Source organism: Hemiscyllium ocellatum, chromosome 10 (assembly GCF_020745735.1).
Source record: "Hemiscyllium ocellatum isolate sHemOce1 chromosome 10, sHemOce1.pat.X.cur, whole genome shotgun sequence".
NCBI classification, from domain to species: domain Eukaryota; kingdom Metazoa; phylum Chordata; class Chondrichthyes; order Orectolobiformes; family Hemiscylliidae; genus Hemiscyllium; species Hemiscyllium ocellatum.
The window spans coordinates 86,973,189-86,988,068 of record NC_083410.1 but is presented as its reverse complement, the minus strand read 5'-3'; the positions used below and the strand labels follow the sequence as shown (position 1 = coordinate 86,988,068).

The following is a 14,880-nucleotide window of genomic DNA, read 5'->3' as shown; positions in this document are numbered from 1 at the left end:
ACTTTTCAGAATGTTACATTACTGATAAATATACTAGAGGGTCTCCGAGAGTCTCCTAATACTTTAGTACGCCAAGTGATTGACTTGGGCAAACCCCCTACCAAGGGGATAAGTAAGGACACGAATGAGTCACTGGGGTGGAAGACCAAATTTGTGGTAACTTTTACACCACAATGGGATTTGAACTGTTTGGTAGCATCTGTGTACATCCCCCCGGAGTTAAAAAATAATGAGTCCAACCCAGCACCTGTAACGACAAACCCAATAACACAGGCAGGGAAGGTTTTAGAAGACATTAAGAAACTTATTGAAAAAAAAATAATACATTTAAAGAAGCTCAAAGAAAAATACAGAATCTGGATAAGAATCTTAAGCTGTGGCGGAGCAGAAACTGGTTCCCAGCAGACGACCAAACGTTTTTTACAGCTGCTGATTTTGACGAATTTCAATCAAAAATTCAAGATAATTTGACAGAGAGAAAAGAGGAAGCAAAGGAAAATGTTTTTAGTAAAATCAAATTGTCAACGAAAATAGATGATGAGGACGTCTATCTACGGGAATTATTGGCACGATTCCAGAGCCACTTACTAACGCTGCCCACTATTGAGACTGCAGAGTTAGCTGGGGATAGACAGGGCAGATTTGATTATGTTCTATTATAAAAAAAGTTTTCCATCCGACTATTCCAATGTTCTTATAAATATAGAAGAGACAGTAGGTAATCGTGCTCAAAATTTATCACACCAGGTAACACGTCGGAAAACAAAATTAATATTTCAAAAAATATCTTGTTTAGAGTGCATCTTATTGGATAGGGTCCAAAAAGCTTGGGATGTCTGTATTGTGGGAAGCAGGACAGTAAAGCAACTAAATTAATATGGAATTTAGTAATCAGTTATGAAATACAAACTGATTTTAATAATTGTTCTAAATTAATAATTGTTGATTCAATTTCAAAATATAGTATTAAAGCTGCAGATAAGGATTATATTAGAGTACTTGTATTATGGGATTCGGCTATAGCTCAGACACTCTATTTTGCGTGAGTAAAGTTTTTAAAACATTACGAAAAAAAAGCTTTGAACTTTGGTATAATTACTGAACCTATAAAGTTCCCTTTTATGTACTCCCTGTGTCAGTTCATAGCAAGTACAACTTCCAAATAAATTGTAAATATGTTTTAATGTATATATTTTTATGGTTTGGCAGTCATTGACTTTCAATTTTTTTTTCTTTTCTCTCTGGTTTCCATTGCCACTGGGGTGTGAATTGCTTGTGGTTTATAATGATTTTTTTTCCATAGACTGTGGCTCCCAGGTGTGTGTGTGTGTGTGTGTGTGTGTGTGTGTGTGTGTGTGTGTGTGTGTTTCTATTTGGACGAGGAACTCCCATTGAGTTTAATTCACAGTTGTATAAGCGACATTGAGATATTTTTAAAATTAAAACAATATAAAGCCAAAATATGTAGTGCCCTGGATCCAGTATTATGTTGACAGTGACTTCATGGTCAAGTTGCAGACAGAGTTAATTTTTCTTTTAACCACAATAACAAACTGAAGTTTCAGAACAAACAGAGATAGATAAAGAAAAATGGAAGGTGAAGGAGACAAAGGGAAGAGGAACCAAGAGAAGGACGGATAGAAGGATTGCGAGAAATAAGGGTTAGGGGTAAGGATACTCACAAAAGACTGTGGAAAGAGAGGGAGAGTGTGTGTACAGCTAGCAAAACAATTAACACCTTATGGTTTGGTTTGAATGCACATTTGTTGATGATTGAATGAGTAAGTTTTATTCACTGGAGCTTGAGTTCCAGGATTGTTTTAAATGTGATTTTTATGAAAACTTAACATGATTTTTTTAAAGGTTAATAACTTCTGTTCTTTTACAAATCATGATTGTCTAACTGTCTTTTTCTTTTATCTTTTTACATACAAAATATGTGAAGGTCAGTTGAAGTTTAAGTTCAACAGTGGGTAGTTGTAAAAACAAAAACTTCCATGGTTATTATTCTGTGACCTTGGATTCGATCATTATGCATGCGTTAGAAGTTTTTAACTGGAATCAACAAATTGTTGTAAGACATCTCTGATTATTTTAAGACCTAAAGTATTTTAATTGAGTAATGATTGACCAGAAGTACTTAAGAAAACTAATTTTGGATCTAAAATGGGGAACTAAAACTGAGTGATCACAGTGGTCTTCAAAATTGGTAACTGTATGCATTTTACATTTTGAAAATTGAATACTGGATAAATGGACGTAAATATATAAATATGCTTACAAGTTAGTTACAGGCATTAAAGTAAGACAAACATGAATTGGTAAATTGGTGTTTAAGGATATGGGAATCTAAGGACATTGCAATATTTCTTAGAAGAAAGGAAAATGGAAGAACGTAATGATTTGTCCCCTTTGGAAAGTACCGATAGGAGACGAGGAGATGAGGTGAATCTGTGTTCCCCTCACCAGTGGGGAGGTCGGAACATATAAGAGGAAATAACGGTCTTGGTTGAGAATTTGATAGGATTTTCAGAACAGATTAATCTATGATAAAAACCCAGTATGTATATGTGGGCTGGTTTAATGTCTAATTTAAATATACTATTTACTAGGGAAAAAAGGAGACTTATATGGGGATACTGGAGCGCTCGTCTGTTGAAAGCATTGTGTTACGGAAAGTGAAACCTTCTGCTGTTCTTTCCTCCCTCCCTCTCCAGATAGTCTTCTACTTCAATGCGTTTTGTTATTTTTTGTATTTTCTCGCCACATTGTAAATAATTATCAGGCTATTCACATAGAGTGACTGGAATGATGTATCTTTTGTTTGTGTTAACAAGACATTTGCACCATCCGGAGTTGTTCGCAGTTTATCAAAATAATCAAACAGCATTTTTTTCTCTCAATTTAATATTTAGTTTTGTGGGGGAAGTTTAGTAGGTCTCTATGTCTGTCTTTTCTAAGACCTGCAGACAAGCATTTTTACATGATCCATCCAATGATTTTGAGATGCCAATATTCTGCCATCGGTTTTGCTTAGATTCTGAGCTGAGCTTATTGCGTGGAATGGGTGTTGAAACTCTATCTATTCAAGCTTCGCACTTTACAGTGAATGAAATCATTATGGTATCAATTTTGCTAAATGGTTTATTTGCACAAGGTTGATTCGAAATTTAGTTCTAGAGGGAAATGGGATTTTTTGAAGAGGAATAAATTTTAAGTCTTAAGGATGCTTGGATGATAGAGTAATATTATATTTTTGTATTACAAAGTCTGGATTTAAATTTCTGGTTGTTATATAGTACTTTTCACAGCTATTCACTAACAGGAGGGATTCAGTCCTGGTCACACAGATTTTGTGCCAATTCCTAATACAACTGTGGTCAAACACCTAATTTTAATTCCACAATTCCAAACCTGGTTATGACGGTTCTAGGAAAGATGAGATAAGAAATCAGATAGATTTTTCCATATTGGTAATATAACACTGTGTACTAAAATGTTGCATTTATATTCCTACAGACTTCAAGTCAAGCACTTTCTCTTCATTTTTTCAATTATGCAGATCTGATGGTGGCTAAAACCTTTTTAATACTTTGAACAGGTCTTCGTTATTAAGCATCTGGACACATACCTAGTAGGCTGTACAAAGACAGCTATGATTAACTTTAGCTTTTTCATTCACTAAATTTTAGTTGTGGTTAAGAGTAAGGGACTTATTCCCTTTGTTCATTATTAAGTACTGGATATGAATTTAATACAAGGTTTCAAAAAACTGGAAGATGACCCTACCCCTGTTGAAGGAGGAGCTTATGGGTCTGTGATTAATTAGTAAATGGAAAATTGGTATGGGCTCACTAACAAAATTAGATTAAAAGTTACTTGTTAAAGTCTGATGAAGTTTTTGATATATTACATACATTTCCAAAAATGAGATTTCTGAATTTATCATTGCATGATTAAGATTGCTCGCAATTGATGTTTTGAATTATTGCTCTGTCAATAGCAACAATTGAGTACTTGCTGCCCTACTTAAAGAAGAGCAATACATTTAGTAATTTCAAAACCAACAGATCAATAAAATTTGTACCAAATAGTTGCAAGTATGTGTAAAATCACCAGAAGATTGAATCAGTTACATTTTTTTACCTGGTACAAAGCAGACCAATACATCTAGCTTTGTTAATCCATCCTTACAGAATTCTATACTGTATCAATCTCAATTTAGGCTGAAAACATTTCTACAGTTTATGCCAACAAAACTCTGTCACTATCCAGCAAGAAGCATGTTTCAAGGGTAGCACAACTAGTTAAATCTCCCTATTGGAGATGGAATGACACGGTATGCTTCTGTGCAGTGTTCCATCACTATTGGCAAAGCTCATACACTAGAAAAGTAAACAAGTCAGACAGAATTGGTGACTTTCTGGCTGCATGTCAGTAGCTTCTGTTGTTTGGGGGGGGGGGGGGGGAAAGAGAGAGAGACCCTTGGTTTACGCATCCCTGCTGCTACTTTTATTACCTGTGGTTATTGTTATGTGTGCGCCATGTATCAGGACGCTGATGACACGAACGATTGACCATGACCTGACAAGAAAGGATGACTCAACACCTGCATACTGGTGCTCCACAGCAGTGCTGAAGGAGCCTGTGATGGGGGTAGCTCAGGGAAGGATTATGGAATCAGAACCAGAGAGGATGGAGGAGACATGTCTAAGAGAAGCGCGGGACAATTAATGATTTTACTATATAACTGTATTTCTTTTTTAATCCTACTCATTCCAAAGCTCTAATTATGAGGGCTGTAGTCCAGAGACCCCCTAGTTGTGTTTTGTTTCTTCCTCTCCCGTTACAGATTAGAAACAGTTAAATTTGTGCCTTAATAGTCAGGAATTTTGAAGTGCTGTGTGTCTCGAGGCTTGAGAAACTATTGATCATACAAGAGATTCCTAAACATCGTCTGGTATCGAGAGCCACTGATCACTATGATAAGCCAGGTGCCACTGCCCTGTACGTTGAAATGGAAGTGGATTGCATTGGTCATTGAGCAACGACTGGTTAGCCAATGACGGGTAAGATTCCTCGAGCTGAGGGACAACCTAAGACAGGCACAGTCGCGCATTGACCTTCAGAAGTGGTGGCCTGTGGACATGTGGTTTTAACGGATGCCTGGCCTTGGCATCTGTCTTGGGAATCTGGACTAGTCTCTGGCTTGCCGAGCAGCAGTTATAAAGAAGTTGTGGACACAGCACATTATATTCACACTGTTTTTTGATAAGAAAAAAAATAAATGCCAGCTATGCGGCTGATTTTGAAGCCGATTTAAATCTATTACAAGAAAATTCGGCATTGTGCCAGTAATATGAAAAGCTATTTTGGGATTTCATGATATAGTGTAGTGTGACTGTTTAATTGGTGGGTGTACAATCTGGTGTTCTTTGGACAACTGACCTTCACTCTACAAGCATCCAAGCTCATTCATTTTTTTTCTCTATGGTTCTCTACTATTTGTTATCATGCTCATTTATACTTTATGTTTTGTTAATTTTAATAAAGTTTTTGTAGTTCTTTTGTTAAAATAAGAATAATTTAGAATCAAATACTAATTGTTGATTTTTTTGTAGTAAGATGCTGCTTAGGGACCCCTACACTCTTAACTGATGTCTCCTTAGAACCAGACGGCCAGGTCAAGATGATATGTTCAGAAAAGCAAAAGGGACACGAAGAATGCGTCCGTAGACACACTTGGCCCCGGTTGCCGCACAATATTGCGTTTGTAACGGTTTATGTTGTTATGGCCTCTGAAGAGGCCAAGGGGGGGAATGTTAGGATATTATAGAAGCCCATGAAAGGACAGAGATGTAGTTACTTCTTAGGACATTGGGGGCGCTGTGAACCTATAGTTTAAAATGATGACCAAAGTAATTTTTAATTCTGGGATTATTGCCATAACAAATAACAAAGCTGATGTTCAAATGAGAGAACATCTAAACTAAGCGATTAGATTAAGGTAAACTATGTGATAATAAGACTAGGAAAATGTTTCGAACATATAGTAATTCTTTGTGTCTATGATACAGAATGTCTCAAATATATGTAAAGCCTTTGTAAAAATGTTTCCAGAATACATAGAACCTTTGTTTGCAAATTATACCATTTTGAAGAAGGCTTTTGTTTGTGAAAGATCACGTTGCATGAATTGAGATTAGAAAATAGTATAACTAACGGAGCTTATCGATAGATTTTCAGAACTTGCACATTTTCTCCAGCGAACCACTCGATCTTTCGTGCTTCGCTGTAACAGCTAAGTTTCTGCAGCTAAATAAATGTACCTGCTTTATATCAAATAATTGGGTAAGTGTGGTCACTCCTTAAAAGAACACGCTTGGACGAATTCCGTCCTAACACTATTCAGCATCTACCTATAACTCAAACCTTCCAACCCCAGCAAAATCCTGGCAAATCTTTTCTGCAATCTTTCAAGTTTAACAATATCTTTCCAATAGCAAGGAGACCAGAAATGAACACAGTACTTCAAAAGTGGCCTAACCAAATCTCTGTATTACTGAAGTCATGTGGTCTCCTGATTTGAAACTATATCACCATTCCTTCACTGTCGCTGGGTCAAAATCCTGGAAATCCTTTCTGAACAATATTGTGAGCATCCCTACACCCAAGGACTACAGCAGTTCAAGAAAGCCACTTGTGACCACTGCTCCACAGCAATTAATGATGAGAAATAAAAACTGAAATAAATAAATCTGAGCCAGTGACACTGACAACCTAGCAACATCTATAAAAAAACTTCTTTGGTAGTTCCTCTTACCACTGAGGTGGAAAGGGGTACAGACGCATGAAATGCTGCTCCAAGTCACACACCATCTTGACTTGAGCACATTTCTCTTCTTCTTCACTGTCACAAAGCCAAAAACCAGGCACTCCTTACCCAAGGATGCTTGGGGTATACCCTTCATATGGAGACAGGGTGGTAAAGAAGGCGTTTAGCATACTTACTTTCTTGCTCAGACCACTGAGCATAGGAGTTAGGCCAATATGTTGTGGTTTTACAAGAGTATTGTGTGCAATTCTGGTCATCCTGTTATAGGAAGGATATCATTAAATTGGAGAGGGTTCAGAAAATATTTATCAGGATGTTACCCGGACTGGAGGGTTTGAGTTTTAAGGAAAGGCTGTACAGGCTGGGACCATTTTCACTGAAATGGAGAAGGTTGAAGGATGACTTTGTACAGGTTTATAAAATCATGAGGGGCATAGATAAGGTGTATCACAAAGGGCTTTCCCCAAGGGTAGGGGAGTTCAAGACTAGAGGGCATGGTTTTAAGGCGAGAGGAGAAAGATTTAAATAGGACTGAGGAGCAACCTTTTCACACAGAGGGTGGTTAGTCTCTGGAAGGAACTGGCAGAGAATGTAGGAGATGCTGGTACAGTTACAACATTTAAAAGAAATTTGGATAGCACATGAATAGGAAAGGTTTCGAGGGATGTGTGCCAAACGCAAGCAAACGGAATTAGTATAGTTTGAGATAATCGGTCGGTGTGGATGAGTTGGACTGAAGGGTCTGTTTCCTTACTATCTGACGGAGTCTAATTCACCACCTTCTGAACATCAACTAGAAACAGACAGAAGATTACTGCCCTGCCACTGATGTCCATATCCAGAGAATGAAACAACAGAACATATTGCAGTATTTAGGACAGGACAGTGGCTGGCACTGCTGCCTCACAGCGCCAGGGACCCGGGTTTGATTCCACCCTTGGGTGACTGTGTGGAGTTTGCACATTCACCCTATGTCTGCGTTGGTTTCCCCAGGGTACACCAGTTTCCTTCTACAGTTCAAAGATGTGCAGGCTAGGTGGATTATCCATGAGAAATACAGGGATATACAAATAGGCTGGGGAGGCAGGTAGTGGGTCTTTGGAGGGTCAGTGTGGACAGGAGTTGAAAAGCTAGCTTCCACACGGTAGGAATACCATGATTCTGTGTCTAGAGTCCAAGATCTCCTTCGTGTCACATAGGAGGCTAATTATCCCTCTCATTTTAAAATAGCATATTACTACCACATTATTATTCTGCTCTTCCATAACTGCCCTACATTTCGTTTTCTGATCCACGGTGCCTTGGAGTGCATTGTGGCTATATTCCCTGAAGCACTCCTCATTGCTCTCACAGCCAGAGAATACTTAATGCCCTTTGGTCAGGGCCACTGTCTGTAGGACCTCTTCTTCTTCTAAATCCCTGCTACTCAGCTCGCTTTATCTCTCACACCCACTACTGCTCAAAACTGTTTTCTCTTAGAATTTGACTATATTCTGGATTAAAATTCCCCATTCATTCCTTCACCTCTTCTATGTATCAGAGCCTCTCCAACATGCACTCCAACTTAATGACTTCCAGCTAGAGACGTATGAGATGGATACATCTCCCGCATGTTTGCTCAGGACACAGCATTATTGCGCACAAATGCCTTTACCTGCAGGCCAGACACACAACCCGCTCTGCCATATTTTATTATTTGACGATTTCTAGTTACATAATCAGTTTAACAAGAAAAATTTCTACATTTAAGACTGTGCGTATACTTTCCTGATCCTAGTTTAAACTATCATCCTAGCTTAGACAACAAAGAAATTAAAACTCACTATTCAACCTTCTTACCTTATTAATACCTCTGGACTTGCTGTCCTCCAATTGCTCAGACGATTCCTCATTCTGCATAGATTAGAATAACTCTTCCTCCCTTACTCACCAAATTCCCTGAGGTAAGTAAATACACTGAAAAGTGTACTCGGTTGAGCTGAATTTTGTACTGCTTCCATTGTTAAATGTATAAAGTGATTACATTTTCATGCAGTTTTATGGGTGTGAGCATTCTTTGTTCATTTGCGCAAGAGGAAGACAATTAGCATGAAAAAGAGTCAATATTAACCAAAGCGCTACTACGAGTAAGCAGATAAGGTCAGATCTGCCCCCAGCCAGAGACTGCATTCAGAATCCAGAGCACATAAGCAGGTAAAAAGATTGAATGCACAAATTTTGTGACTGACTAAAATCAAAGTTACATTCTTCAAATTTGTGAAGCTTCAAAAGAAAATGTAATTCACAATTACATGAAGGAGTATGACAGCTCTTTGTCCTGATACAACATAAATAATGCTTACCTAGTCATAGTAAGTGCGTCTTCCAGGAAATACTGAGCCACTGGAAAAGTATGTCCTAAAATAACAGAATGACAAGGTTAAGTATTCTTACTTTCACCTAATTGTACAATTTTGACTTTTACATTTTTTGTCCTTAATGTTGCAGAGCTTGTGAATTCAAATTTCTGTCTTTGAAGCAAGAGCTCAGGAAAGGTTGGTAAATGTTCATAGGTACAGGTTTAGAAATCAAAAAGTATGAAAGGACAGGCATTGTACTCAGATTTTATCTGCAGCCAACAAATTCCCATAAATTTGCAAAGTTGTTGCAGCTGAAAGTTTGTGCTCAAGTTCACAAAGATTTGTACTGTAAGACTTAGTGGCAAGTGTGACACAGCTGACCATTATCTCTTTTGTCTTGGTGTTTTGCACCAAGCACATCCTTGGTGTTTTGTTTTAAAGTTTAGTCATTCGTGGGACATGGACATTGCTGGCTGGCCAGCATTTATTGCCCATTCCTAGTTGTCCTCGAGAAGGTGGTGGCGAGCTGCCTTCTTGAACCACTGCAGTCCATGTGCTGTAGATAGACCCACAATGCGATTAGAGTGGGAATTCCAGGATTTGACCCAGTGGCAGTGAAAGAACAGAGATATATTTCCAAGTCAAAATGGTCAGTGGCATGGAGAGGAATTTGCAGGTGGTGGTGCTCCCTTGTATCTGCTTGTCCCTGTCCTTGTCCTTGTAGGTGGAAGTAACTGTGGTCTAGGAAGATGCTGTCCGAGGCACCTTGCTAAATTTCTACAGTGCATCTTGTAGGTGGTACACGCTGCAGCTACTGAGAGTTGGTGATGGCGGCAGTGGATGCGGTGCCAATCAAGAGGGTTGCTTTGTTCCAGGTGGTGTCAAACTTCGCTTCCAACTTCTTTTGTCAGGCAAAAGATACAGAAGCTTAAACACATGTACCAACACGTTCAAGAACAGCTTCCCTGCTACAATTAGAATGGCCCTCTCGAATTTCAAATCTAATACCAATCTACTTTTGTGCACCTTCTATGCAGTCATAACCTTTTATGCTTCACTCTGTTTAAACACCCTAGGATTTGTATGTCCTTCTATGTTATGATCTACCTTTACTGCACGCTAAAATTTTTTCACTGTGCTTAGGTGCATGTGACAACAATAAATCAAATCAAAATAGTGCTATTCTGAGGTACAATCATGTTTAGAGAAATTAGAGCATAAAACATCACAAAAAATGGAATGGGTAAATAAACCATTCCACTTCTTGTGGAGTGAAGTGTTACAATGCAGAATCAGGAAGCTATTTGGCCCATTATGTCAACACTGGTTCTCAAAATGAGCATTATGACATGGTGTCATTCTCCTGCATTTTCTCTAAAACCTTGCACGTTATTTCTATTCAAATAATCACCTAATGCTGCCTTGATTAAACCTGTCTTCATCCGCACTTTCAGGCAGTGCATTCCAGATCTTAACGGCAGTGAGAACTTTTTTCCCATATCACATTTACTTTTTTTGTATCTGCTTATCTACTGCTTTTAATCAGTACCCTCTTATTCTCAATCCATTTAGAAGGAAGAATAGTTTCTCCCTATCTACTCTGTCCAGACTGCACGATTTTGAGAACTTCCAGCAAATCTCCTTCGAGCCTTCTCTTCTCCAAGGAAATCCAGTCTCAACTTCTCCCATCTAACTTCATCACTGAGGTTTCTCACCCCGGAATAATTCTCATAAACCTCTTCTGCACCCTCTCCAATGCATTCATATCCTTGCTGAAACATTGGACCCAGAACTGTATACAGGGGAACCTCAATTATCCAAATGAGATGGGCGGGCACTATTTCGTTCGGATTATCGATTATTCGGTTAATCGATAAATGCCTTTCCTCTGAGGCTCGGAGTTTTTAAAGTCTGCTCCCCGTTCAGGACAGTGTGCAAGGCCCTGCCCCCAACACAGTCAGACACTGCCCCCTACCTCCAAACCCTTCCAACACCACCTCTCACCCACCCCCTAACCCCATGCACACCTGCCCCCTCCCTGGGGGAGTCAGATTGTACACCAACAAGACTGCTGCTGCAGTTGCCTTTGTGGGGTAAGTCTCCAAATAGCGCAGCCACAGCCACAGCCCCACACAATTTATTCCTGCAACTTTTGGACACGTTTCACCTTTGCCCTGTACAGGACAGTGTTGGAGAGATCATCTGGGGAAGGGGGTGTTTAGCTAACACCTCTCTGTAGAACTCCAGGGAAAAAGTGTGGGGAGAGAGAGGGGGCCGGACGTCAGTCAGTCATTTGGAGACGGTGCCTGTTTAATCACTGTAAACAAAAGACATGATCACTGTTGGAAACACGTCTTTGATGTAATGTTTCCACCGGAACCTCGAGATCTCCTTCGGATAATCGGTATTCAGATAATCGAGGTTCCTCTATACATCACCTGAGGTCTGACTAGTGTTGACACATTTTTGAAAGCTTTACTCAAACTATTCCTTTATGAATACATCTGAATCCAGTTCTAAATATACTTCTTGAACAGAATTCAAGAACAGAACTGTTTGGTTGAATCAACTTATATTACTGTTCTTGCACATGCAGCAATCCTAATCCTATGTGCCTAAATTCCTTTTGTGTTTATGCATTATTTTTTCTTCAACTACCTACCCTAAAATGTTGATATAGTCTGATTAAATCATTTTTCAATCACCAATTCTAATAGTGTATTCCAGTGTTATAAACTACTACGCATTTATCCATCTCGCCTTCCTAAAGTTCTCCCAGCATCTGCGTGGGCTTCCTCCCACAGTCCAAAGATGTGCAGGTCAGGTGAATTGGCCATGCTAAATTGCCTGTATTGCTAGATGCATTAGTCAGAGGGAAATGGGTCTGGGTGGGTTTCTCTTCGGAGGGTCAGTGTGGACTGGTTGGGCCAAAGGGCATGTTTCCAACTGTAGGGAATCTAATCTAATCTAATCCTTCCTAAATCTTCATAATTAATGTTAAAATGATGATTCCTTCAATCCTATTCTGTCCCTTCCCAATTTGAAGCAACACCATCAGATCATCCTATAAGACTAGAGTTGGAATACTGTGTACAGACTTGAACTCCAAATGATAGGAACAATATTGAGGTTATTAGAGAGGATATTGCACTGACATAATAAGATGTTGCCTTGTATCAGGAAATAGAAAAAGCAAGACACTTAAATTGGGGTTTTACATTAAATGCTCTTGGCCAGGAACAACACTGTTTGTCACAAAGTAAAGCCATCTCTATCCTGCTTTGTAAAGAGCCCTCCCTTATGTCAGATAGCTTGCAATCAGTGTGCAATATTTTCAATTTCCATATAATTTATCACGTGATCTATCACAGTGAAATTGTCAACTTAGGTTCACAATACGTAGTTTGCACCATGGTTTTGAAGAATTGGAATTTAACAGGCCAAAATTATTGCAACATTCTTCCAAGTTTAATCTTCTAATCAATAAAAACCTCTAATTTAACATACTTATTTCATATTTTATTTACAAAACAAGACAACATTCCCAACAAATCTGTGATGTATCTTTTCTGTTTAATATCTACACCATTTCCTCTTACTCCTTCTTTAACTGTCCCTTAAAACTTCTCTTTGTGACCAACCTTTGGTCATTTGCCTGAATATCTTAATTGGTTCAGTGTCCAATTCATAATACTCCTGTGAAGTGCACTGCAATGTTTTATCATGTTAAAAAAAATTATTGATATTAAAATTCTTATCCCTATCTATAAATCACTCCTGAAACATGTCTTATCTGATTCAACATCAGAAATTTTTGGAAAACTCAGCATATCTGGAAGTATCTATGGAAATAAAGCAGAGTTTACGTTTTGGGACCAGTGATCCTTTTTTCAGATTCTGATTACTTCTTGAACACTATGTTGCAGAATTGCAACCCTCATTTTGCCAAAACATTCCATTAATGGCAGAGACTATTGACATTATTTTCCCTATTCAAGATAAGCCATTCTATAAGCCAATTCTCTTCCCTTCTTCTGAGTTCAAAACCTCCTCCTTAGTTTTGTCTCTCCACTTCCTACTCTCCTCTCAATATCTTGTTTTGCGTCAAATTGTACCTGTGTAGTAATAAAAGGTGCTTTTATTTCAAGGAGTTACTGTGATAAATTTTGATTTACAGGGTAATTTTAATATACTATTGGCACAGAAAGGCATTTTTCTAGCCACAAGCGAGACTCAAATATGGTTCAATGCTACTCTAGTATCAGGATCCAGATGTTTCCGAATGGACACAGGATATTGTGTGTGACAAAGTTGCTCCTTTAACAAGGTCATATTGTCCTTAGATTGTTTTAACAGAGGGGTCATAAAGTCATGAGTTCCAAGACGTCTGGGTTTATCTACTCAAAACTTAAAAGAAGCAGCTTTAAACAAAAAACTTATACAATGAAAGTGGAGTGGCCAGTTCTCCCAGCTCAGCTTTTGTCTGGTTTGTTTCGGTTTTAACTGTCTGGCTGTTCAGAGCTGCTGGTCAGTTTAAGCTGGAGAATCCAAAGAAACAGCTACAGTGGATGGAGGTTCCATGCTAATTCTCTCTGCCATCTCCCTCTCCTGTAAGAACCGGAGTCTGATTTCTCCTTTTTGGCCAAGGGGTGTTAATGGGGATAGTTTCAGAAATTTGGAACAGCATCATTAAGTTGGGATAATCTGTTGAGTTTTCACATAGAATTACTTAACCTATGTTCTGTTCGCTTTTGTTTGTGTTTCATTCGGTAATCTTGCAAATAAATTTTGTTTTGTTTAAAACTGAGTGGTTGAGCCAGTTGCATCACTTGTGGAATATCCACTATACACCTGCTTAAAACAACTGGTAAAAGTTAGGGTCTGGGCTACTTTTTGAAATGTTTTGAGGGGGTCTGGGCTGTTCAATAATATCTGAAAGGGGAGGGTTAGCAGTTAGAGATCACAGTCCATATTAGTACTGACTACAGACAGGAAGGGAGATGAGGTCCTGTAAAATAAATTTAGTGAGTTAGGTAGAAAATTGAAAAGTAGGATCTTTAGGGTTGTAATTTCAGGTTTACTCCCCCTGCATGTGCTAGGGAGAACAGAAAATGGAAGATAATGTAGTCAAATGTGTGGCTAAAGGGCTGGTGTAGGAGGGATCTCTTCTAGGGCAGGTGGGACATGTACAAGAACAGGGGCACCAATATCCTTGCAGAAATACTGCCAGTGCCTTTCAGGAAGCTTTAAACTAGTGTGGTAGGGGAGGTGACACCAGAGCAAGAGGACAGAATGTGGAGCAATTGAGGAGAAAGTTGACATCATGTCAAGTTAGTGTAATAGGAAGAACAGGCAGGGTAAGGTCACTGAACACAAGGGCCAGACTTGTCTTGTGGAAGAACCTGACCAGATGTTTAAAGTTTCAGTGAGGAACATTTTGGAAACAGTGATCAAAATTCCATAAGTTTTGATATAATTTTGGATAAGCACACGATTGGTACCTTAGGTAAAAGTGCTAAATTGGGGGAAGACTGATTGTAACAGCATTAGGCAGGAACTAGAGAAAGTAGATTGGAAGCAGCCGTTTGAGAATGATCCACATCTTTGGGAGTTTTTAAAAGGCCTTTTAAAGGATCATAATTAAGGACCAGCAGATTCCTATGAAGTTGAAAAATAAGGATGGCATGATGTGGGAACTTTGGATGA

General features: G+C 38.7%; 1 protein-coding gene across 2 annotated transcripts in view; it reads right to left on the bottom strand.

Moving 5' to 3' along the window:
• The window catches only part of dhx57 (DEAH (Asp-Glu-Ala-Asp/His) box polypeptide 57), a 124,702-nt gene that overhangs the window by 64,454 nt on the left and 45,368 nt on the right, over positions 1-14,880 (bottom strand). For both annotated transcript variants that reach the window (XM_060831702.1, XM_060831701.1), the window contains exon 11: positions 9,178-9,232. In XM_060831702.1, coding sequence (XP_060687685.1) covers positions 9,178-9,232 — 55 coding nt within the window. The remainder of the gene's footprint in view (positions 1-9,177; positions 9,233-14,880) is intronic.